Genomic DNA, 27655 nt, shown 5'->3' with positions numbered 1-27655 from the left:
GTTGCACTGGAAATTACATTTAAAAAACGAAATAAAGGGCGTAATTGATTTTTTTTTTTGCGTCACCCTCGAAAACATTGGTTTTGAAAGTTAAACACTATGGTATTTGTACCCCAAAATGGTGCTATTAAGTAACATAACTCAGACTACAAAAAACAAGCCCTTATATATGTATTTTAATAAAAAAATAAAATAGTAATGGCTGTCGGAACGCAGTGAGGCAAAACAAAACAAAATCCCTGCATTCTCAAGGCCAAACCTAGCTGCTTCCTTAAGGAGCTAATAATAAGTAAAGCAATATACAAATTGGTGTTCTAATATTTAACAAAAATTATTGACACCAGTAAATGTTCATTATTATTCCATATTATAATACACATTTTTTATAACAATAATTCATAAGTTATATTTGCTTATGAAAATCATCTAAAATGTAAACATACTCGAGTCACATTATTACGATCACCTCGAGAAAGGTCCTACTGGACTGAAACTTTGCATTGGGTGAATAAAGCTCCTATGTGTATTTTGGAAGTGCTGCCTTGCTCTTTTCTTTTTGCCTACTCCAAGGGACATTGGATCAAGTCCTATTGAGGCGTGCACCCATATATCCAGTGCTATGATATTTTGCCTTTTGGTACACCTCCTACTTTCAACGTCGGCAGCGCATAACCCATGAAGGAAGTGATGCATCGTGGGCTGGCTTGGTGGGTATATAAGGTGTGCGATAGGCTGTCTGAATACATATCATTCATTGTTGCCATGGGTAAAAGGGGTGATTTATCAGAGTTGCAAAAATGACTGATTATTGGCTTTCGGGTCAAGGGTGGCAGCATTTCTCAAACAGCGCAGTTTGTGAACTGTTCGGGTGCTGCTGTGGTGAAAGTGTATCGTGAGTGGACAAATGGCACCATTGGGAATAACCAATCTGGAAACTGCGGAGCACTATGTGCCATTGATGTGAGAGGTGAATGTCGGTTACGACGGTGCGTGAGGGTAAAACAACACGCTACAGTGGAACATCTCACCATGAAAATCAACCACGGGACTACCAGTCATGTGTCTAAAAACAACAGTTTAGCAAAGCCTACTGCGTATGGGGTTCCGAAGAAGACGTATAGTCACTGCTCTTATGCTAACAAAGGTGCATTGGAAAAACAAGGGTTCAATTTGCATAGTAGTATTGAAATTGGGCCACCGATGATTGGCAAAGGGTTGCCTTGTCCAATGAGTCACATTTCTGCTTAATCAAACAAATACCCTGCAACCACTGCTGGAAGAACACAAGCTGGAGCTGGCAGCGTTATGGTCTGGGGAATTTTTACATGGCATTCTCTAGGCCCACTCATCCATGTGAAAGGCACTCTGAACCGATTTGCATATGAATCCATCGTTGCACATCACGTCCACCCATACATTCTGTTTGTCTTCCCTAGGGCAGATGGAACTTTCCAGCAAGACAATGCGACATGTCACTAGGCTAGAAATGTCAGACAGTGGTTGGAAGTGCACAACCAAGACTTCCAAGTACTTCCCTGGCCCCCTAATTTGCCAGACTTGAAACTAATTGAACTTCTGTGGGACCACCTTGATCGCCTTGTTCACTCTATGTATACTCCCCCATGCACCCTCCAGCAAATGTGGGATGCACTGCAGTCAGCATGGCTCCAGATACCTGAGACAACCTACCAGCACCTTATTGAGTCACTCCCAGCCCGTCTAGCTGTTGTCCTTGCTGCACACGGTGGCTAATCTGGGTATTAGCTAGTGGTCATAATAATGTGACTCGACACTGTATAAAAAAATAATACATATTAGTGAAAGTTATCATGAGAAGTTGCCATGTTTTCAGTTATAAGTTAACCTGACAATTACCCACAGACTTTGGTCCAGATTTACTAAAATTGGCGTTTCATATGCCAGTCTTAAAGAGAAGCTTGCTGTAGTAAGATGCTCTAAATTAATGAATTCATTTGTTGCATTTTGGTGTGTCCGTGTGTAACTGAAATCTACGTCAGCATTTTTCCGCAAAAAAACTGTCAGAAATGGCATAATAAATCTTTCACTGTGCATTTTATTGGAAGTTTCCCTCTCATATTCTATTTCTATCTAATCTGCACTATTTATCAATTTCCTTTGTTATTTTTTAACCACAGCCTACGGCCCTGAGGTGCAGTCATTAAATTAGATCACTGGAGTTCAAGGGGAATTGATCCTATTGTAATGTGCTGGTTAGCCCTGCAGAACTTTATACAGATCATTGGAAGAAGAGGCTAAATAACTACTAACACGTAACTTTTTTGTTACCACCAGATAAGAAATGTGGTAAACAGGGCATATAATATAAGAACTAGAGGCTTGCATGCCTTAGATTGCAATCTAAGTGCACTTATCAGGCTGTCTCTCATAAAACAAGTGGACGTGTTGTCCTGAAAAGGACGTCCCCACAATGCAATCGTGCCTATCTCTTGATTGCATCCTATCAGACCCAGTCAGTTTTTGTAATTTAATTTTTAACAATAGTAATAAGGGTTACATTTTAGCGGTTATGTAGTTCCTTTTTTTCTGTGATCAACAATTAAATCATTAAACAGAAGAAGAGATATTGGGAGGAATTATGATACACATTCCTAAACTAATGTATTTAACTTACACAGACTCAAACAAACAAGTTAAAAACATATTTGAATACAAAAAAATTTAACAAGAATACACAGAAAAATAACTTAATACGTTATATACCTCTAGGACAAGCAGCCGACATGTGCCTAACATATAAATATATTAATGGATTAAATTACAGATTTGGGAATTTAGGGGATATTTGTAGCCACTTCGTAGACTCCTTTCTATATTTATTAGTCTTTTGTTAAGTATATTCTACAGTTATTTCTCTCCAATTACATTTGGGGTATCCAATCCATTAACTGTATGTGTGGTAGTAATGCACAAGTAGTTAATTTTTATTCATAGGATCCCTAGTATTCATCTTACAAAGATGAATAACTCTATTAGTTATATAAATTTTTTTAATAACTTGAAAGTAAAAATTCTTATACATTTATGTATTGTGATATGTTGGTTCTTATTTATTAAGGTCATTTGTTTTTAATCATATTGGTCATTAATTTATGTGATGTATATACATTTTGGTGTTATATAGCTAACATTTGCTTTAGTGAGTTGCCGCTAAGAGAAGTCATAAAATGTTCCAAATATATTATTGACGTGCCATTTTATGCCATAACATATTGGTGAACATGTATGCCAGCAGTGAGGTTTTATAAGTAAATATGTTGAACATGTTTAGCAAGTTGCACCAAGTATATTATGCCACCTGGGCCAATTTGTTAAATTTGACTCAGTTTGCGCCTTTTTATAGACTCTTACAAAATTATAAATTTTAAGACACTATTAATAAACCTCCATGATTATGTCTTAAAGGACATTTATACAGTTATAATTAATAGAGTTAGCACTGTATTTATTTATAACTTTAAGAAGTCAATTACATTTATTCCTAACTTTCATACAATTCAAAATAGTCATATGCACAAACTCCTTTAATTTATAATTTTAGGACCATTTTTTATTTCCTGTTTCTCTGCCTGTCAATTAGTCTACTCTCATATATTGCAGCGGTCTATATAAACAATTTGAAATCAACGCATAAAAATTCAGAATAAAGAAACCCATTTCCAACCTTACTTGAGATTTTTGAAAAATAATGCTTCACCTTGTCAGATTAATAATGTTATTAATATAACAATGCCAGAGCAAAAGCCTCATGTCTCGACAACTGGGGTTGATTACTAATACTGTCTTAAATTTAGACATCTTAGAAGTAGACTAGATTGTCCAAATTTATCACAATGGCTCATTCTGGATAATAAATGTGCGCATATTTATACATTTCTGTCTAACTTTATACCACCTCTTGGTTAGCTTACTCTAGACAACTTTTTTGCACCAAAATATTGCTGCAATTTGTTGCATCCTAATCCACGCCTCGCTTCTACTAAGCCACGCCCTATTGCTGAATAAGTCACATAAAGTGTCTACAACACGTTATAATTGTGGTGCACAGAATTTGCACCATAATTCTAGCTCAATTTAAGCTAGAATACTGTCACATTTAAATTAGTAAATCTGCCCCACTTTTCCCATTAGCCTATATATTTGCTTCAATAACTGGGAGCAAACCTTATGCCCATTGATGTGCCCTAAAAGGGAAAAAAAGGCAATGATCCAATAAAATATTATTTTTTCAAAATGTGTAGATCTTGAAATATAAAAATTAGGAAATGAAAGTAAAGGGAAACATTTATAATAGCCCATCTAAACATGTATTATCTTTCTTTAAACAGCTTTTATGTCATTTATATTTCTTTAAAAACAATCATCCAAAAAAAAAATGTCTACAGCTCTCAATAACTGAGAGCAAATCTTGTGCCCATTTCTATCTGCCAAAGCTTGAAATAAAAGGCATTGATCCAATAATTTAAACTTCCTATTTAATTAAACTTTTCTATTTAAACGTTTAAAAGAATTTAAATAAAAAATAAACTAAAGGAACAAATTAGGAAATGTTTTAATATAAATTAATAAGACAAAAGAATGTTACATTTACTATAGACATTTGATTAATTTCTTAGATTTTAGAAAGTTTTATAGAAGAGGGATGAATATTTGATAAGGAACAACTTGAAACTAAGAGAAAAACTTTACTGTATATTGTGGCTATCTCCCTTGGATAAATAATATATTTACGGGTCAATTTAAGAAGATAATAACATGTTAAAGTAAAGAGCCATGATTTTATAAAAAGAAAGTAGAATCGGCCCCTTAAAGATGTGCTAAATTAAGGGGTGTGAGGAATAAATAAAAACACACACACAGGCACAATCTGAGGATTGTAAAGCATATAGTGAAAATCGTGCATATCTTATTGGGAAGGTATCATCAGAAAATTACATATAATTTAAATCAGGTTTTTATATTTAATATATATATTTATATATAAAAATGTTTTTTTTTTCAATTATTTATTTAACCATCCACAAAAAATTATGAAATATTGTAATTATCATATTGGCCACTAGAGCAGTCACAATAAGCTCATATTTCCTGTTCTCTGATGTTCACTTCTAAGCTTTGCTGTGCTTACAGGCAAAACATGAGGAAAATCATCTCATTATCATTAAATTTCTATGAGATTTCTCTGTCAATTAAATCCCATTAATTTCAGCTGCCATAAAGCGCACACACCATGCTATACTTATTGTACAGGATGATCAGGAAGGATGAGTGTGTCTCCATTATGGTGCCTCATGACAGACAACTCTTATATGGGTTTTAATAACTGGGAACAAACCTTGTGCCTATTGCTGTGCCTCACAGATAGAATTAAAAGACATTGTTCCAATTATCTAAACTTTCTATTATTCCAAAACATATAGATCTTTAAATTAAAATAAGACTAGAGGAACACAATTATAACAATAATCGGGATTTGGAAACACACAACATGCTTGTGTACTTTAGAACCACTCATAATTGTTCACCTAGAGTTTGAGGTTATAGGGATAGACATTGTTAGAATCATGAAGGAATTCAAACTACATAAGCAGACTGAATGGATTTATAAATTAGGCACTTTGTCACTAGGTGGGCTCAGTGTATCTATATATAGAATTAAATGACTATGTACTTCTAAGACACCGTTCACATTTGCTTTGGAGGCTCATTTAGAAGCAGTCATTTTTGCAAGACAAAATAGAGTAGCATGCGATGCTATTTTGTCTGGCAAAATGGCATAAACCATGAAGTAAGCCCGACGGAGCCCATAAAAGTCAATGGATTTAGTTGGGTGCCGTTGGTTTCCATCATGTGACTGATTCGGTGCTTCAGGTATTCTCATTGTTTTGCTCCTTTGAAAGAGCAAAACAACAGGACCCGGAATTTTGATGTGTGGCCCAAATACCCCTGAGGACGCAAAACATGTCAGGGGGGTGCTTAGTAATACTAGATAGAGTTGTGATTCTTTATGCAACAGAGTTTCTGTTTATACTACAGTTTCGCAGTAATATTTTTACATATATGTGGTGTGTGTTAGTCTAAATTTAATTCAAATTGACATCTTAAATCAATTAAAGCAGCTGGGAAATCTAGGGTCTTTTTTTTTTCTTAGGCAAGCTGGTGGCAGTGCTAATTGTTCCTCATGTACACACATATAAGAGTTTATTATGAAAGTTTACCTGAAAAGTTAGGTACACTTTCATTTGAAACCTAAATTCTGCAACAGATTAGCACTAAGTGATTAAATTGTTGTGTCCCTGGTTGGTTAATAAGGTTATTGATCTTTTGGTAAACAAAAAAAAAAAATCACAATCCCAAGAGCCTTTGTTAACAGAAAGTCAAATTCCTTCCTGGTTATGAGACTTATTTCACTTGCTTCCAAAATTGAGTCATCTGTGTACACACAAAAAGGAATAATTGGTAAATAAGAACCATTGCTGCCTTCTCAACTAGGTGCTTGGCTGTATCTGACAGTCAGGCACCAAATCTGTGGCTCCACAATTCCCTGTGCAATCGCTCTTTTGCAGCGTCATGTTTTTATAACGCTGCAGAATAAAGACTTTTAACGACAGCCATAAAAAACAAATCGGCGGTTGTTAAAATTTCAAAAAGTGTTTTATATATATATATATATATATATATATATATATATATATATATATATATACTACCGTTCAAAAGTTTAGGGTCACTTGGAGATTTCCTTATTTTTGAAAGATAAGCACAGTTTTTTTCAATGAAGATAACATTAAATTAATCAGAAATACACTCTATACATTGTTAATGTGCTAAATGACTATTCTAGCTACAAACGTCTGGTTTTTAATGCAATATCTACATAGGTGTATAGAGGCCCATTTCCAGCAACCATCACTCCAGTGTTCTAATGGTACATTGTGTTTGCTAACTGTGTTAGAAGGCTAATGGATGATTAGAAAACACTTGAAAACCCTTGTGCAATTATGTAAGCACCGCTGTAAACAGTTTTGCTGTTTAGAGGAGCTATAAAACTGACCTTCCTTTGAGCTAGTTGAGAATCTGGAGCATTACATTTGTGGGTTCGATTAAACTCTCAAAATGGCTAGAAAAAGAGAGCTTTCATGTAAAACTCGACAGTCTATTCTTGTTCTTAGAAATGAAGGCTATTCCATGCGAGAAATTGCCAAGAAACTGAAGATTTCCTACAACGGTGTGTACTACTTCCTTCAGAGGAAAGCACAAACAGGCTCTAACCAGAGTAGAAAGAGAAGTGGGAGGCCCCGCTGCACAACTGAACAACAAGACAAGTACATTAGAGTCTCTAGTTTGAGAAATAGACGCCTCACAGGTCCTCAACTGGCAGCTTCATTAAATAGTACCCGCAAAAACGCCAGTATCAACGTCTACAGTGAAGAGGCGACTCGGGGATACTGGCCTTCAGGGCAGAGTGGCAAAGAAAAAGACATATATGAGACTGGCTAATAAAAGGAAAACATTAATATGGGCAAAAGCACACAGACATTGGACAGAGGAAGATTGGAAAAAAAGTGTTATGGACAGACGAATCGAAGTTTGAGGTGTTTGGATCACACAGAATAACATTTGTGAGACGAAGAACAACTGAAAAGATGCTGGAAGAGTGCCTGACGCCATCTGTCAAGCATGGTGGAGGTAATGTGATGGTCTGGGGTTGCTTTGGTGTTGGTAAAGTGGGAGATTTGTACAAGGTAAAAGGGATTTTGAATAAGGAAGGCTATCACTCCATTTTGCAACGCCATGCCATACCCTGTGGACAGCGCTTGATTGGAGCCAATTTCATCCTACAACAGGACAATGACCAAAAATACACCTCCAAATTATGCAAGAACTATATAGGGAAGAAGTAGGCAGCTTGTATTCTATTTGTAATGTAGTGGCCAGCGCAGTCACCAGATCTCAACCCCATAGAGCTGTTGTGGGAGCAGCTTGACCGTATGGTACGCAAGAAGTGCCCATCAAGCCAATCCAACTTGTGGGAGGGCCTTCTGGAAGCATGGGGTGAAATTTCTCCCGATTACCTCAGCAAATTAACAGCTAGAATGCCAAAGGTCTGCAATGCTGTAATTGCTGCAAATGGAGCATTCTTTAACGAAAGCAAAGTTTGAAGGAGAAAATTATTATTTAAAATAAAAATCATTATTTCTAACCTTGTCAATGTCTTGACTATATTTTCTAGTCATTTTGCAACTCATTTGATACATATAAGTGTGAGTTTTCATGGAAAACACGAAATTGTCTGGGTGACCCCAAACTTTTGAACGGTAGTGTATATATATATATATATATATATATATATATATATATATATATATATATATATATATATATATATTTACTTTTATTTTTATTTGAATTTTTATTTAATAAGCTATTAGTCATAAGATAACTGCTTAGGTCTTTCCTGATATTTTCTTTTTTGTTTTGTCATTACTGCCACCTTTAGTAATAAATTCTGTAGTTTAACCAGGCAAATCATTTTTTCCTATATTGTTGAAAATACTACCTTTCCCTAATGCACAACTGATATCTCTTGTTCCTTTATACCGTTAATGAAATGTAAAGTTTATAATTCAGTCTATAAATAGATCCTGAATATATTTATACATATTGATTAGAATATCTCTAAGAATATATACAGAATATTTTTTTAGATTGTCAATCATTCATTACTTTACTTGTCTACCTACAGTTTGAAGCCTCTCCAACAATTCTTTGTATAGTATGATGCCTAAAGCTATATTCCATAAGATTTGGCCTTACAAGTGATAAATATAGGCAATATGTTTTTCTATTATATTCTTTCATCACTTTTTTTTATACACCGAAGGATTTAGCTTGCCTTTAGCTGGCCATTAAGTTGCTTTCTAAACATGATGAACCCATCAAATTAAAATATAGTCTATGACAATAATATAAAACACTGAGCTAAGTATGTCCACCTTTGTAAGCAATATATGTTTGGTATTATAATGTATTAAAAAAATTAAATAAAGCATCATGACAGATAGTCTTGATTTAACAGGGTTATCCAAGAATTAAGAAAATAAATAAAACTAGCAACAGAAAATGTTATAAAATAAAAAAAAACAGTACTTACCTTCGACCGACAGTACTCTGGTGCTCCCCTGCTAGTATTTCTATAAAACTGTTTTATTTCACACAATCCGTTGTCACTGAATTTAGAAGAAAATAGAGTCTGAGAGTCTAAGGTTTACATTCAAAATATTAAGAAACAGATTGTCTCATAAGTCGTCAAACATCAGCACATATCATATATTGATAAATCAATGTTAAAAGATTTGCATGATTATATGTGCAAAGGTTAAAATGTGAAAAAAACAATGATATGTGTAAAAAAAACAAACAACAAAGCATAAAATGTAAATAATTCCTACTTGTTACAATAAATAATATTGTATATTTCCAATGTAGCAAATTGCAATATTGCTATCAGACACTAGATGGCACCACATACCAACATATAGCATACTATTTATATATTTTTCTATGATTACCTCCGACGGAAAATCTTACAGCAGAAATTTCGGCCATGATAGAATTTGTCCTCCTTGTGGATTTTTATTCTGAGGAAGTGCCTTATTTATTGGTGAAATTTATCCTTTGTTAATTCAAGAAATGCTTAGACAAAATAAGGATTATCAGCTAAAGAGCAGACTGGTCCATTTCTTATTGATTCAAATGTCCTGGGATGTGGTCCTGAGTCAGCTGCATTATATTATCCCGGAGGAATCCAAGCATGGCACCTTTATTGGAAGAATTGCTCAGGATCTTGGACTGGATATAGGTGAGATTAATTCCAGAATGTTACATATTGTCTCTAGAGATGAGAAGGAATATTTCCAGGTTAATCTGCAGAATGGAATCTTGTTTGTTAAAGAGACAATAGACAGAGAGTCCTTATGTACAGATACACCCTTCTGTATCATTCCTCTGCAGGTTATTGTAGATAAGCCTGTGCAGATGTATCGTGTAGATATAGAAATAGAGGATATAAATGACAATAGTCCAGTATTCTCCTCCAGTGTGACTAATCTTATTATATCAGAGCTCAGACCTGCAGGATCTCGTTTCCCACTGAAGGTAGCTGATGATACAGATCTTGGAACAAATTCTATTGTGAATTATGAGCTCAGTGCAAGTGATTTTTTTGCTTTGGATTTTCAAAAATATATGAATGAAATCAGATCTTTGGAACTTGTGCTTAAGAAATCTCTAGATAGAGAGAAACAGTCTGTTCACAATCTGACACTTATAGCTTATGATGGAGGAAAACCAAGATTAAGTGGCACAACACAGATTGCCATCACTGTAGAAGATCTTAATGACAATGCTCCTTTTTTTGATCAACCATTTTACCACTGCAGTGTGATTGAAAATGCTGGTAAAGGGACATTAGTATTTAAACTGAATGCTACAGACTTGGATCTTGGAAGAAATGGAGAAATATCATATGAATTAAGTAATACAATAAGGGAGGAAGTGAGCAGAGTTTTCAGTCTAGATCAACACTCTGGGGAAATTAGAGTGAAAGGCGAAATTGATTTTGAAAAAACTAAAATGTATGAAATTCATGTTGATGCTGCAGACAATGGAGATCACCCAATGGTTGGACACTGTAAAGTTCTAGTGACTGTTGTAGATGTCAACGACAATCCTCCTGAGATGACGGTGACATCATTATCAGTTCCTGTTTCAGAGAATTCTCCAAAGGGAACAACAGTCGCCATCATCAGTGTCCACGACAAGGATTCAGGGTCAAATGGAAAAGTAAGCTGCCACATTTCTGCCAATAATTTGCCATTTAATATAAACCCAGCATTTATGGGTGATTTTTCATTGACCATGAATGGGCCTCTAGATCGGGAAATAAAGGATAATTATGAAGTTGTCATAATTGCAAGAGATGAAGGTTTTCCATCACTGTCTGTTTCGAAAACTCTAAAAATCAATATAAGTGATGTAAATGACAATGCTCCTCATTTTTTGCAGTTGGTTGATACAATCTTAATTAAGGAAAATAACCCACCAGGTTCTCATGTCTACACAGCCTCAGCTTCTGACTCAGACATTAGTCAGAATTCATTCATTACATACTCAATTAGTGACAGTTCTATTGATGGAATCCCTATATCTTCCTATATGTCAGTTAATCCAGAGAACGGAAAGGTATTTGCTTTAGTTTCCTTTGACCATGAACAAGTAACCTTTTTCCAGTGTCATATAAGAGCCACAGATGCCGGTCTACCGCCACTTAGCTCTAACCTCACTCTAAATATCTTCATCAATGACATCAATGACAATGCTCCCACATTTTCCCCACATTACTCAGCTCTAACCATAAAAACGTCAAAGCTGGCACAACCTGGACACCTTGTAACTAAAGTGAGTGCGATAGATTTGGATTCTGGATACAATGCTTTGATGTCTTATCATTTTAAGGATTTGACAGGAAAAGTACCATTTGTTATTTCTCAGCAAACTGGAGAGATCAGTTTAAAACGTCAAATTATAGAATCAGATAATGATGAGTACAGATTAGTGGTAGTGGCACGGGACCACGGAGAGCCAGTCATGACGGCAATAACACAAGTTTATGTTTCCTTGGTGGAAGCCGGAGAGGAGATCAATTTCGATCATCAGGATTACAAAAAGGATGCTGATGAATTTTCTGATGCAAATGTTTATCTGGTAGTAGCCATCTGTGTTATCTCAAGTATATTTCTCATTACCTTAATCGTCTTCACTGTTTTAAAATGGCAAAAATACAGAGATGAGGTGAATGAACTGAAGGAAAATTACAAGATCTGCTCCAACACTGGAGGTAGCTGGATGTATTCTCAACAAACGCAATATAGAGTATGTTCCAACTCAATGCAAGGCAGGAATGACTTAATAGTACTCACTCCAAATAGTTCTCAATCTGTAAGCAACGAGGGTCATGGAGCTCAACAATGGTATCAGGTTAGTGATTTTCTACTTTTTTTAGGTATTCCATTCTTTCTGATACAAACTCTCCCATAAAATAAGGTAGAAAACGTTCTCATTGTTTTGCAGAAAGAGATTTTTTAGGATATTTCAATGTGACGTTTTCAGTTGTCAATTTTTTTTTAAAATGTTCCATAAGTAGCTTAATTTTTCGAGCATTATTATTAAACTTTTATTGTACTCATACCTGGTTTTCAAAAAACAATCAACATTCCAATGAGATGGCTGTACTTTTATATAAATGGGTATTCTTAAAGTATTTTAAAGTTGGCAATCTGGTTGCAATGGTCACCTTAACTGAATAAAAGAACCCTTTGACAGCACATATATGTGATGATAATAAAGTTAAATGGGGGAATCAGGCAACCGTGCCTAAGTAAATTCTATAAGCGTGGAGAGTAAATACCATATGGGGGATAGTATAACCATATTCCATATCTTATTGAATTTAGAAAGACATCCCCTATTTTTACAGACAATACGTTCATATTGAGTGTTAATATTAACCATATTGCACCAATGTTCTACTGTAGGAAGTAACCTATCCATTAGTCTTACTGACGCCTATATAAGCTGGCAGCATAGACAAAAACACGGCAGATTAATTTTAATGTTGATAAATGTAGAGTAACGCACCTAGGCCGCAATAATAGTATTAATGCCTTATACATTAAATGGAATAAAGCTGTGGATAACAAGAAAAGGACTTGGATTTTTTTGTTACAATAAGCTAAGCAGCAAGTACTCCATGCCACATAGCAGCTGCAAAAGCAAATAGCATTTTAGGGTGTATAAAAAGAGAACTAAAACAATTCAAAAGTAATATTACCTCTCTATAAATCCCTTGTAAGGCCACGTCTTGAATTTGGAATTCTGTTTTGGGCTCCATATTTTAAAAAGGATATTGGAGAGCAGGAGAGGGTTCAAGACGGGCATCTAGATTATTAAATGGGATGGGAGGTGTCTCTTACAATGAAAGGCTAGAAAAATTGGGCTTATTCAGCTTTGAAACAAGATGCTTTACATAACATATCGTGTTACTGGAACGGCCCGTGGCAGCAGCATACTTTCTGAATTTCTAAATCCTTGCTTACATCAGTGTTGTGTCTGAACTAAGACAACTAATACAGGTGAGCACATTACTGTTGCTACCTTTGCACCCTTCTCTCTGGTTTATCTGCCCTATGTGGTGCCGTGCATTTCTCTTTTTTTTTTCCTTATAGATAGCGAGGTAGTAATGGCAGATGCAATCTCAGCATTTAAAAAATGGCTAGATGTTTATTTACTGATAAATGGCATTGAGGTTTATAACTCTTCTAGCAATTAAAGATGTGTAATTGATTGACAACGGTTGAACTGGATGGAACTGTGTATTTTTTATCCTATGTAACTATGTAACCATTTTAAGGCCTAAAAGTATGGTTTCTCAAAATAGAATCCTATCACAATGCAATCATTCTTCTTCATGCAGGAAAACTACTGCATATTAATTTATTATTGAGTTTAATGTAAAACTAGTATGCAGTAAGCTTCTACTCTCCCCCTAGTGGTGGCGGCAGACAGAATTTTATAATTTAACTCTATGCAGAGCAGTTAAAGTTCTGTATCAGGGTAAGCATTCATTTTTTTGTGCCTTTTTTAGAATTGGAGGTTTTATTGGACAAAATTATCATCTTGAAAGCATAGTAATTGTCTTTATTACTGAAATTTTTTCATGATTTTACCATGGCTAGCATATAACTCAGTGGTATAAATGTATATATAACAATATGCCAAATACATATACGTGAAATTATTTTATAGTGTTATACAGAATACATCTGATGGTATTGCTATAAAAATGATGCTGAATCCAACACTCAATGCTTAAAAACTCAAAGACCACAACTGCACTTCTGCTTTAAAGAGTACCTATTGTTACAAAAATATAATCACTATCACTCCTTTCCAGCTGTAGATGTATACAACATATATTGCCGACAGAAATGTTGCATGTAACCTGTATGTTTTGGGTTTTTCTTTCCCTCTGCCCCGCTACTTTGTTATAAATGTATATTTTCTCTGTCCATGCTTGCTGAGTGCGTGGGCTCTTCCTGGTATGATGTCATAGCTGTGCTTTATGGTTTTAGCCAATCAGATATCTCTCCCCGATCCACCTCTTTTTCTCACACAACACCCTACCCAACACTGAGAGGGGAGATACTTCAGCTTCATCCCTGTTTAAAATGTACTGTTTATCTCTTGAAATCCTTTTTTTGGGAATAAGGAGGAATTAAAATATTTAGCCTGCTGGCAGGTAAAAGTGATCTTTTGACTGATGGAAGTTAATAATAAAGATAAATGCAAGAAAAAGTTATAAAGATAGGTACGCTTTACTTTTTTTTTAAAGATAATTTAATAAAATGCTTCCAATTTATTGATTGGTTATTTTACTTAATTAGGTTCATTTTAATTTGTTGCATGTCTTAATCTAATAACCTTAAATCTAATTTAAATGGATTAGTAAAATGGTAATAATGTGGTGCATTGAGATTATACATAGAAGAACATCTTATAAAAAGGAAAAAGTTTGCGACACCAATAAAATGGGCTATTTACTATTTCTGATATACACTGAATACTAAATGTTATTTGTTATATTGTGATTTATAAAATACTCTGATTGGTCTCTTTAGCATATTTACATAAAAAAACAACTCCACGAAAAACTGGTACAATTTTTATACCTAGTGCATCATTTAGGAATTCAAATAACACCCAAAAGAAAAGTAATGTACTTTACCCTCAGGCCTTCTTACTAGGCATATCAAAGTGTGCCAGTTTTTTCAGGAGTGTTACTTTAAGTGGCATAAACTTTTCATTGATTTCAAGCTTTTCTAGCGCTTACTATACTAAAAGAAAATCTGTGGTAAGCAATCATTTTCTTTTGACTACCTATGTTAAGATCTTTCATTTCTGTTGATACATTGCAGGGTCAGGGGAAGGGCTAAGTGGTTAAGGTTGCCGTTAATAGGGGAGAAGGGTGTTTGACAATTTTTGGATTTAAAAAACAACAAAACAATGCTCTACCCTTGAGATTATTTGAACAACCAATTGAAAACTGTGGCCAAGGTGCTGATAATACTGAAATTGTTGAGGTATGATGTGTACTTTCCTTTACTATGACAAGGTGCAGGTTAATGACTGTCAATCTAACCGCCATCATGCTGAGCTACAGTGATCAATCTGGGGGGGGGGGGGAAACTATATCCTAAAACTCTGCCTTAGGTACCAATAGTACTTGTTTTGCCTCTGGTGCAAATGTAAAGCAAAAATAAAATAAAACTGTTAGTCTAGAAATTGTTCTTTATTGAAAATATTTAAGAAAATATAACATTAAAAAGGAGCCTATAAAATATACTATAACTGTATGGTTGTTTCATGAAACTAACCAAAATAGGTTGCATATAAATAAAGTATGATAGGGAATTTTTATATAGTTTCTGAACAAAAAATAAATGTTAAACTTAATTAAATAATCTTTTTAGTATATTTATACTAATATTTTAATTTGCTGAATTAACAGTAGTGCTAAAAATAAGAAACAATACAATTTCTACATTAGCAAGATTGTAATGAAATAACTTCCAGCTCCTTTATAAAACACCCAAAAATTGCAGAATTAAAAAATTGTAAGAGATTAAAATAAATAAATTTACTTACACAGTACAACAGATGCAGTATTGAAACAAAGCACTAGATGTCACTCCATACCAATTTATAGAAGAACGTTGCAGAAGGAGCCTTGTTTATCCATTCTTCCCAGCCCAATGTTTTACCGTACGGAACATCGGCCATTATAGAATTTTCTTTCGCAGCCTGGATCTCCATTTAATGTGGATGCCTTATTTATTAGAAACAAATATCTTTATCTGCTGGGATTTTAAACAATGATCAATCTAAGTAAATATTTTCAAAGGAAGAGCAGGTTGGTCCATTTCTTAATGATACAAATGTCACTGGATGTGGTCCTGAGTCAGCTACATTATATCATCCCTGAGGAATCAAAGCATGGCACCTTTATTGGAAGAATTGCTCAGGATCTTGGACTGGATATAGGTGAGATTAATTCCAGAATGTTACATATTGTCTCTAAAGATGAGAAGGAATATTTCCAGGTTAATCTGCAGAATGGAATCTTGTTTGTTAAAGAGACAATAGACAGAGAAGGGTTGTGTCCAAATATACCATATTGTATTATTCCTCTTCAGGTTATTGTAGATAAACCTGTAAAAATATATCACATAGATGTAGAAATAGAAGATATAAATGACAATAGCCCAGTATTCTCTTCTAGAGAATTTAGTCTTGTGATATCAGAGCTCAGACCTGCAGGATCTCATTTTCCACTAAAAGGAGCTGTTGATCCAGATATTGGTGCGAATTCTATTGTGAATTATGAGCTCAGTGCAAGTGATTATTTTACATTGGACTTTCAGAAATATATGAATCAAGTCAGATCATTGGAACTTGTGCTTAAGAAAACTCTAGATAGAGAGAACCAGTCTGTTCATAATCTGACACTTACAGTTTATGATGGAGGAAAACCAAGATTAAGTGGAACAACTCAAATATCAATTAATGTTGAAGATGCAAATGATAATGCTCCAACTTTTGATCAACCATTTTACCATTGCAGTGTTATTGAAAATGCTCCTCAAAGAACTTTAATTTTCAAGTTAAATGCTACAGATATAGATCAAGGGAAGAATGGTGAAATAGTTTATAAATTTAACAACATGAGTATGGATGGAGCAAATAACATTTTCAGCCTTGACAAATGGACAGGTGAAATTAGAGTGAAAGGGAAAGTGGATTTTGAACAAACAAATATGTATGAAATTCAGGTTGATGCTATTGACAATGGAGATAATCCAATGGTTGGACATTGTAAAGTCCTAGTGACTGTGATAGATGTCAATGACAACCCTCCTGCGATGATAGTGACATCAGTATCAGTTCCTGTTTCAGAAGATTCACCACAAGGAACAACAGTTGCAATAATTAGGGTGCATGACAAAGATTCCGGATTAAATGGAAAAGTAAGTTGTTATGTATCTGAACAAATCCCATTTAAAATAGTCCCAGCTTTTATGGGTGTTTTTGCTTTGACTGTCGTTGCGCCCCTGGATAGAGAAATGAAAGATGAATATGAAGTTGTTATAACTGCAAGAGATGAAGGTTCTCCTACTCTGTTAGCTTCAAAAAATCTTAAAGTCGATGTAAGTGATGTAAATGACAATGCTCCAAAATTCTCACATCCAGTTGACACAATTTTTATCAAGGAAAACAATCCACCAGGATCTCATATATATACAACCTCAGCTTCTGATCCAGATATCGGTCAAAATTCATTCATTACATACTCAATAAGTGACAGTTCTATTGATGGAATCCCTATATCTTCCTATATCTCAATAAATCCAGAAAACGGGAAGGTATTTGCTTTAGTTTCCTTTGACCATGAACAGGTGACCTTTTTCCAGTGTCATATAAAAGCCACAGATGCCGGTCTACCACCGCTCAGCTCTAACCTCACTCTAAATATCTTCATCAATGACATCAATGACAATGCCCCAGTATTTTCACCACTATATTCAGAACTGACCATTAAAACTCCAAAGTTGGCCCAACCAGGACATCTGGTAACCAAAGTAAGTGCTGTAGATCTGGATTCTGGATATAATGCTTTAATGTCTTATCATTTTAAGGATCTTGGAGGATCTGTAAAATCACCCTTTATAATTTCTCGACAAACTGGTAAAATCAATCTGAAACGTTCATTTACAGATACAGATAATGAGGAGTATGCATTGAAAGTAGTGGCTCAGGATCATGGAGAACCAGTCATGAGTGCAGTAACACAAATTATCATCTTAATTGTGGAATTAGGAGAAGAGATTGCTTTTGAACATAATGAATTAAAAAGGGATACTAATATTTTTTCTGACACAAATGTGTATCTGGTAGTGGCTATCTGCATTATATCAAGTATATTTCTCATTACTATAATTGTATTCACTGTTTTGAGATGGCAAAAATACAGGGATGAGGTCAATGAACTAAAAGAAAATTACAAGATCTGCTCCAACACTGGAGGGAGCTGGATGTATTCTCAACAAATGCAATATAGAGTATGTTCCAATTCAATGCAAGCCAAGAATGACTTAATCGTCTTCACCCCAAATAGTTTTCAAACTGCAGGCAATGAAGACCAGGCAATCCAACAAATAATGCAACCAAATTCTTCCTATCAGGTAAGTCTAAAATAATTAGAAGTCTTCTATTAAGTATGGACAAAACTTTTAAAGAGTTTATATATAAACAAAGATAACAATATTATTACTAATTATATACTTTTAACTCATTTATATTGCATTAAAATAAATAATAAAATAAATATGAACAAATGTACCGGACATATAATTTTTACAGTATGTCAGAAGTCCTTTTTATGAATAAGATGTGCTTTTTTTTCTGATGCCATATTAAAAATACAGGTTTTGACAATTTTTATCTGATAGATTCTGAGCATTTAGCCTGCGGTAAGTGTACCCTAGAGGATAGATGCCATGTCTTGGGGGTACTCAATATGTTCTCATGCATTGTTTTTAATAGGCAGCACAGTGTATAATCATTGCCTTGGAGGTATATTGGTGCAGTTTGTAAGAGTAAGAGGTATTGTACTTGACTTTGAATGAGTTGGGCTTTCCATAATTTCATAGTGATAGTAATTCTTTCTGGTGATTAGAACTGTGAAAAAATACTGTAGGCTTGATCTGGTCAAAAGTTCACTCTGGGTCGGACTGGCCCACCAGAGTAAAAGGAGCCTCCAGAGGGCTGTGACAACATAATGGTCTCCAAGTATCCAGCAGAAGACAACCCTATTGGAGCTTGCTTTGGAGTTAATCACTTGCCACTAGGTGGTGTTTCTTAAGGGTTAATTCACAAATAACCTATATCACCTTATTGATCATATATAATGATAACCACAAAGATTATAAGGCAACTAAAACCGTACATGAAAACGTTCTGTATGAATGGAGGGTGGACCTTCTTAATTAAATTATTCCAGTTTGACACTGGATCCACTTAAATGTTTTCCTTCTCATAAAAGGTATTCTCACAATATTTACAGGTGTAGTTTAGAGATATCAAAAGTTTTGAGTGCGATTTCTTTATTGTTTAATTTTCATATCCATACCGAGCCAAAGAAAATATTATTGCTCTGCCAATCTTGATCTTTCTTTTTATAGAAACATCATTTCATCTTAAAAGCTTTTCTAGATATTTCTCCTTGCTAAACCAAGTGCTAATTTCCTAGTTCTTGACTTCTAGATCCTCTGTTAAACACTATCCTCTGTAAACACTACAAGGCATACATCTTTCCTGATAAACCTCTGCTGTCTTTTGTGTTATAATATTTTTTATTTCTTTATACTGTATTTAAAGGAAGTCCTTGATTTGTTAACCTTTCTTATAAGGGTCTTCAAGTCTTCTTGGCTTTCTCTGCTTCAAACATATATATTTATGGTAAATATAATTGGTGATAGTATGCATAAGAGCTACTTCTTTTTTGGAGTTTTTTTTAATAGGTATTGAAATTATAAATTGTGCTTATTACTCTGTTGTAAAGCTAGTAACACATATTTGAGTCATTTTTGTTCACAGCCTGAAAGTTTATGGAATTAAAAAATTGTATAATAGTTTAGAAAAGAGCATCAAATATGTAAACAAGATGTAATTAAAGAAAAACACTTTATGTCATAATTAAAAGGATTATGGGATATTTTCATACTTTAGGTTGCAACTTTAAATTAATTACAGCATAAGTATTTATAGCAAAATTTATAGATATTCAATAATTATGGGCTACCTATCATATTCACATAACATTACTCTTTAACTAATAATAAGTAGAAATTTTCAGAGCTCAAACACTCAATAAAAAAAATTATAAGCATTGATTAAAGTATGAAAATAAAATAGGTAAAATATGCCACAATGGCAATGGTTAGTACGGATCAAACTTCCATTTAATTAATAAGAGATAAAGAGGGTAACTCCTAATACAAATGCCAAAAACATAAACACTATAATATATAGATTATATAAAGACCTCTACAAGAATGATAAAAGGGATAAAATGAAGAAAATTTTCAAAAAAAATTATTTACCTCCATTATATAACGAGCAGTTGGATACTATAAATGTAACTCCAACAATTGGAGAAATTAAAGAAGTAATAAGGTCTCTCAAAGTTGGGAAAGCACCAGGCCCAGATGTCTAATCATTTTAAAATTGAAAATCTAAAATTTTACAAGAAGAAGTGACAACAATATTGGCTCGGTAAATGCAGGTATATTAAAAATGAGAACATTGATACCACCTTGGAATACATGGTATATAAAGATTCTCCCAAAACCGGGGAAAGATGCCTCTCTGTCCAGCTCCTACACTGATAATTAGAGATCTTACAATTTTGTTTAGGATATTACCAGAGAGACTATCTGTATATCTTCCCAAAATTGTAGGGAACCACTAGGCAGGCTTTATCAGATGTCTAATATTTGGAAAATTCTGATGGTGATTGATATGGTCAAAAAATACTCTGCTCACAAAGGCATTTGATAATGTCAGTTGGCCATAGTTAAATATGATATTGGATAAACTTGGTATAAAGAGCCCACCTCATAATTATGTACGATCAATTTGTGCTAATCCAAAAGCTAAGATATATACTCCTGTGCTCCTATCCCAAGAATTAAATATAGAAAAAGGGACAAGGCAGGGGTATCGCCTCTTTTCTTCAGTTTAGCGCTGGAGCCAATAATATGAAGGTATCCAAATAATATGAAGGTATCAAAATAAAAGAAAAAATAAATTAAATTAACATCTTTTGCTTGTGATATGTTAATATTTATTACATACATTAACAAATATTAATTTCTGATCCTATATGAATTCCAAAAGATAGGAGATATCTCATGATTTAAAATAAATGCTCAAAAAAGCCAACATCTTGTTTTTAAGAATAGAGGATAAATACATATATATATATATATATATATATATATATATATATATATATATATATATATATATATATAGATATATATATTTATATATATATATATATATATATATATATAGATATATATATAGATATATATATCTATATGAAGGATGTCAGATATTATTTATAAAGACGGATGTCAGATATTATTTGAAGGATGTCAGATATTATTTATAAAGAAGATGGCAGACGATCTAAAGAGATAGGCAAATTTGCTGTTATTCTTAATTGGCAAATGGCATCTGATAAAAATGTGTGGCTTTACAAATATATGATATCCACTTTAAACTATTCATATGATTTTGAATCATAAAGATATTAACATCATAAATAATGTTTATAAGGAATTTTTATGGGCCAAATAGAAAAGGAAATCAAGTAGCTCCCTGGAGAGATTGATGTTCCCAAAATAGTTGGTATTCATTTTCCTCTAATAACATTGTAAAACATAGTTAGTCTATGCGTATCCGTGACTAGACCAATGAAACTTCTTTCTTATCAAATTTAGATCTAGAGACGGCATATTCTAAACCATGGGACCTTAAAAATCTTTTGCATATTCCCCTTAGACAACTGCCTCTTGTAAGAAAGGTATTGTTTTGAGCGATACAATTCCAGCCTGGTAAATAATCTGGAAAGTTCTGTCTAAGGATATAATTAACTTTGAAAAATGGACTGTCTTAACTATTGAGAAATATTTCAGGTATATAATCTTTCAACAACACATTTTTTAATATTATAAGCAAAGTGAACAATTTCTTTTTTCAATTGGATCATTCACCCGGACCGGTAAAAACAGTTGTTATACTTAACGATAATTATTTTTATATATTTTTTTTATTTTTCACGTTAATTTATTGTGCTGTTAACTGTATTTTCAATTTTAGGGTATGAACTCTAAAATTTAGGAAAGAAAATAAATAAAATGTATTAAAAAAAAAGTCTCTTCTAAAAAAACTCAATAAATTAATAATTTTAATATTTTCTCACAACTAAAATTCTCTAAGTCCCTTATTAGTTTTATTGTTTTACTTCTTACTTTTTCAATCTCCTTAGCATTCTTCCTATGTACAGATGTAGCCATCATTATGTTTAGACGAAAACGTATGAATTCACACTATGATGCTCAGAGTTGCGAATTTATCATATCCTTACTTGATCTTATTTTGACATCCAACTACTTCACCTTCGATGATAAATATTATATTCATCTTAAAGGCACAGCGATGGGGTCTAATAGGGCCTCTACCTATGCCAATATTTTTATGGACATGATTGAAGAGATGTTCATCTATGTGTCCCACCACTTCACTCATGTTTTGGGGTGGTGGCGATACATAGACGACATCTTCATCATCTGGACAGATACAGAGGATTCTTTGAAGTGCTTTTATCGGTTCCCTAATACAATTGATGAGAATATACAGTTCACTATGTCCTTTTCAAAACACAATATCCAATTTCTTGACGTTAGTGTGAAGTTGGTTGGTAATTCTTTGACTACAGGGTTGTACACTAAAGATACTGACCGGAATACACTCTTAAGATTTGAGAGTAGCCATCCTAAGAATATGCTACGATCGCTACCATCCAGTCAGATGGTAAGAATCAAGGGTATAGTTGATGATCCTATTGAACTTGATTCATCCCTGGATATGATGATTACTATTTTTTTACAGAGAGGCTACCCTAAACAGTTGTTGCTAACACATAGGAATAAGATTGATAGCACGCCTAGAGAAAAATTAGTGAAAACTTGTAAACGCGCAGGTAAAAAACGGATTCCTTTTATCTCTATCTTTAACTATCTTAGTGGAGGTATTTCAAAAATTCTAAATAAGCATTGGCCAATCATCAGTAATAGTTATGATCAGATTGGTGAACTTAAGAGTCCGCCACTGATGTCCTATAGACGACCACATAGTTTACGTGATAAACTGGTCAAGTCAAGGATGGAGCAAGCCATCATCCAGTGGTAAACAAACTTTACTCAGATTACTGAAGCCAGGTAATTTTCCTTGCTATAAATGTATAAATTGTCCACTTATGCACAGGGGTAATACATTTAATCATCCTTTTACACACAGACAATACAATATTAGGCAACATTTTACCTGTGTCTCAGATTGGGTAATTTATGTCCTCTGGTGTTCTTGTCACCTATTATATGTGGGTGAAACTACTTTTAAAACCAGATTAAATAACCATCGATATTCCATTAGAAAGAAGAAACGGGATTTGCCTGTAGCGAAACATTTTTTGGAACAAGGTCATACTGAGAAAGATTTAAAATTTATGATTTTGGAACATATTCCACCACCTCATAGTGGTGGCAACAGACATATATTTTGCTACACAAATGCGAATTGAAGTTGATTTTTCTACTTGATGCATTGAGACCTAAGGGTCTCAATGTTGAGTTTAATGTGGCTAGAGCTACTCTTTGACTTTGTCCTTTTAAACTTTATTCATTCTTCTAGCAATGTCCTTCTCTCCTTATATCTATGTGTCATGTGATACGTCCATATTTGCATAAATTATATGATATATTTATTTTTTCTTCAGATCATAATGTGAGTGCAAGACCACCACAGACAATTTACGATCAATTCGACCCTTATGAAGTAGAAGATGGAAGCTATACTTATTTCATTCACTATGTCCTGTGACGAGTATTTTTGCATTTATCTTTGAGATTGTATTGTTTATTGAATGCGATTGAGCTGCAGTAAAATTCCAATACCGTTGTGTAGCCCTTATGTCTATATACTGCTGTGGAATTACCCATTGGGGTTCGATACACAATTGCTAGTTGCAGTGGGCGACGGTACACACGGGAGTGCGATATGGTCGTTCCACCAACCTTGGTGTTGGGTGTCATTGGTCATATAACAGTGACCTTGAATCCTCCCACTCATGTGAACTCCTATTTTTATGTCCACCTATATATCATTATGATACTAACTTTAAAATAAAAATAAACTTTCTGTCCCTTGTTGAAAGACTGACAAGGATATAACGAACCTGATTGTACTTAGATAGTAGTTCTGACCGGTCTTTTACTGCTTCTCTCTTGTATATGCATTCATATCCATAGGTTTATTTACCTTTCTCTGATACTGATCCAGGACATTCTCGAATATACATATATATATTATACATACCCAAATTTGGGTTTCCTTATTTCGTCCTTCTATCTAACATGGGCTTAATTAGATTGTTTTAGTTCATATTTGTACTTATGTAAAAATCTTGTATAGTTACTTGTTACCTGTAACCTGGCAGCGGCCTGTGAACGCTGCTTCTGGTCCTCGTCTGCTCAACGCATTCGCGTCGAATGTCGGCGAAAATTTTGTACCAGCAATATGTATCCCAGCAACTAGTTACATGCGTCACTTCCGGTCTCCACCAGTCGGATGCATGCATGTTTGAAGTTGATGGATGCCGTGAGCGGTGATCATTAATTAAATATTTAATATATGAACTTTACATCATGGACTTGAATGGTGAGTGGTCATACATCCCTAATTTGCAACACAGCTTCTTGAATATTCAGTAATCATATAATTATGTCTGTATTACGTCTCTTTTGTCACATTTATTATTCTTTTATTTTTTTTTGTATGTCACTTTTCACTTTTGTATCAATGTTTTAATGTTTTGATACCTTAAACATGATTTTACACTTAGCTGTATGCTTTATACCTTTTTAATTATTTAAATTATTCTAATGAGATTGATTGCTTTGCTTTTGAAACATGCTTTATAAACCTTGACTTGTGTATGTATCACTATGCTTGAAAAAATTCCTAATGTTGGACTGAAACATCGCACCTTTGCTATGTTGGCTTGAATAACACCACACAATTTTTTCACCTCATTGGAGTGCTGCAAGATTTATTTTTTTATATATATATATATATATATATATATATATATATATATATATATACATATATATATAGATATATATTTATATATATATATATATATATATATATATATATATATATATATATATATATATATATACAGTGAAGGAAATAAGTATTTGATCCCTTGCTGATTTTGTAGGTTTGCCCACTGTCAAAGTCATGAACAGTCTAGAATTTTTAGGCTAGGTTAATTTTACCAGTGAGATATAGATTTTATATATATATATATAAAAAAAAAGAAAATCACATAGTCAAAATTATATATATATATTTGCATTGTGCATAGAGAAATAAGTATTTGATCCCCTACCAACCATTAAGATTTCAGCCTCCTCCAGGCCAGTTACACGCTCCAAATCAATTTGGTGCCTGCATTAAAGACAGCTGTCTTAAATGGTCACCTGTATAAAAGACTCCTGTCCACAGACTCAATTAATCAGTCTGACTCTAACTTCTACAACATGGGCAAGACCAAAGAGCTTTCTAAGGATGTCAGGGACAAGATCATAGACCTGCACAAGGCTGGAATGGGCTACAAAACCATAAGTAAGACGCTGGGTGAGAAGGAGACAACTGTTGGTGCAATAGTAAGAAAATGGAAGACATACAAAATGACTGTCAATCGACATCGATCTGGGGCTCCATGCAAAATCTCACCTCGTGGGGTATCCTTGATCCTGAGGAAGGTGAGAGCTCAGCCGAAAACTACACGGGGGGAACTTGTTAATGATCTCAAGGCAGCTGGGACCACAGTCACCAATCAAAACAATTGGTAACACATTACGCCGTAATGGATAAAAATCCTGCAGTGCCCGCAAGGTCCCCCTGCTCAAGAAGGCACATGTACAGGCCCGTCTGAAGTTTGCAAATGAACATCTGGATGATTCTGAGAGTGATTGGGAGAAGGTGCTGTGATCAGATGAGACTAAAATTGAGCTCTTTGGCATTAACTCAACTCGCCGTGTTTGGAGGAAGAGAAATGCTGCCTATGACCCAAAGAACACCGTCCCCACTGTCAAGCATGGAGGTGGAAACATTATGTTTTGGGAGTGTTTCTCTGCTAAGGGCACAGGACTACTTCACCGCATCAATGGGAGAATGGATGGAGCCATGTACTGTCAAATCCTGAGTGACAACCTCCTTCCCTCCACCAGGACATTAAAAATGGCTCGTGGCTGGGTCTTCCAGCACGACAATGACCCAAAACATACAGCCAAGGCAACAAAGGAGTGTCTCAAAAAGAAGCACATTAAGGTCATGGAGTGGCCTAGCCAGTCTCCAGACCTTAATCCCATCGAAAACTTATGGAGGGAGCTGAAGATCCGGGTTGCCAAGTGACAGCCTCGAAATCTTAATGATTTACAGATGATCTGCAAAGAGGAGTGTGCCAAAATTCCATGTAACATGTGTGCAAACCTCATCATCAACTACAAAAAACGTCTGACTGCTGTGCTTGCCAACAAGGGTTTTGCCACCAAGTATTAAGTCTTGTTTGCCAAAGGGATCAAATACTTATTTCTCTGTGCACAATGCAAATAAATATATAGAATTTTGACAATGTGATTTTTTTTTTTTATATATATATAAAATCTATCTCTCACTGGTAAAATTAACCTAGCCTAAAAATTCTAGACTGTTCATGTCTTTGACAGTGGGCAAACTTACAAAATCAGCAAGGGATCAAATACTTATTTCCTTCACTGTATATATATATATATATATATATATATATATAGATATTTATCTATATATAGCTATATACATATATATATATATATATATATATATATATATAAGATGTATTTATATAACTGGCAGAGATGTCAAAAGATCAGCTGGGGTAAAAATTTGTAGGATGTCAGATATTATTTTTAAAGAAGATGGCAGACGATCTAAAGAGATTGGCAAATTTGCTTGTATTTTTAATTGGCAAATGCCATTTGATAAAAATATGTAGCTTTACAAATATATGATATCCACTTTAAACTATTCATGTGATTTTGAATCATAAAGAGATTAACATAAATAATATTTATAAGGAATTTTTATGGGGCAAATAGAAAAGGAAATTAAGCAGCTCCCTTTAGAGATTGATGTTCCCAAAAGAGTTAGTGGTATTCATTTTCCTCTAATAACATTGTAAAACATAGCTAGTCTATTCGTATCCGTGACTAGACCAATGAAACTTCTTTCTTATCAAATTTAGATCTAGAGACGGCATATTCTAAGCCATGGGACCTTAAAAATCTTTTGCATATTCCCCTTAGACAACTGCCTCTTATAAGAAAGGTATTGTTTTCAATTCCAGCCTGGTAAATAATCTGGAAAGTTCTGTCTAAGGATATAATTGATATAATTAAATTTGAAAAATGGACTGTCTTAAGAAATATTTCAGGTATATAATATTTCAACAACACATTTTTTAAATATTATAAGCAAAGTGAACAATTTCTTTATTCAATTGGATCATTCACTTGAATCGGTAAAACCAGTTGTTATACCA

At 34.1% G+C, this 27655-nt stretch overlaps 1 protein-coding gene across 2 annotated transcripts in view; it reads left to right on the top strand.

The window, feature by feature from the left end:
* The first annotated feature begins 9647 nt into the window (after window positions 1-9647).
* Window positions 9648-27655, top strand: part of LOC142748891 (protocadherin alpha-C2-like) — a 215500-nt gene continuing 197492 nt past the window's right edge. The window contains exon 1 of one of the 2 annotated variants that reach the window (XM_075856260.1): window positions 9648-12078. In XM_075856260.1, coding sequence (XP_075712375.1) covers window positions 9733-12078 — 2346 coding nt within the window. In that variant the 5' untranslated portion in view covers window positions 9648-9732. Of the gene's footprint in view, window positions 12079-15930; window positions 18399-27655 lie in introns of those variants that run through there. The other variant, XM_075856259.1, reaches the window with a different exon arrangement.

This window comes from Rhinoderma darwinii, chromosome 3 (assembly GCF_050947455.1).
Source record: "Rhinoderma darwinii isolate aRhiDar2 chromosome 3, aRhiDar2.hap1, whole genome shotgun sequence".
Taxonomy (NCBI): domain Eukaryota; kingdom Metazoa; phylum Chordata; class Amphibia; order Anura; family Rhinodermatidae; genus Rhinoderma; species Rhinoderma darwinii.
Note: the sequence above shows the minus strand (reverse complement) of the source record. Positions and strands in the feature narration are given on the sequence as shown.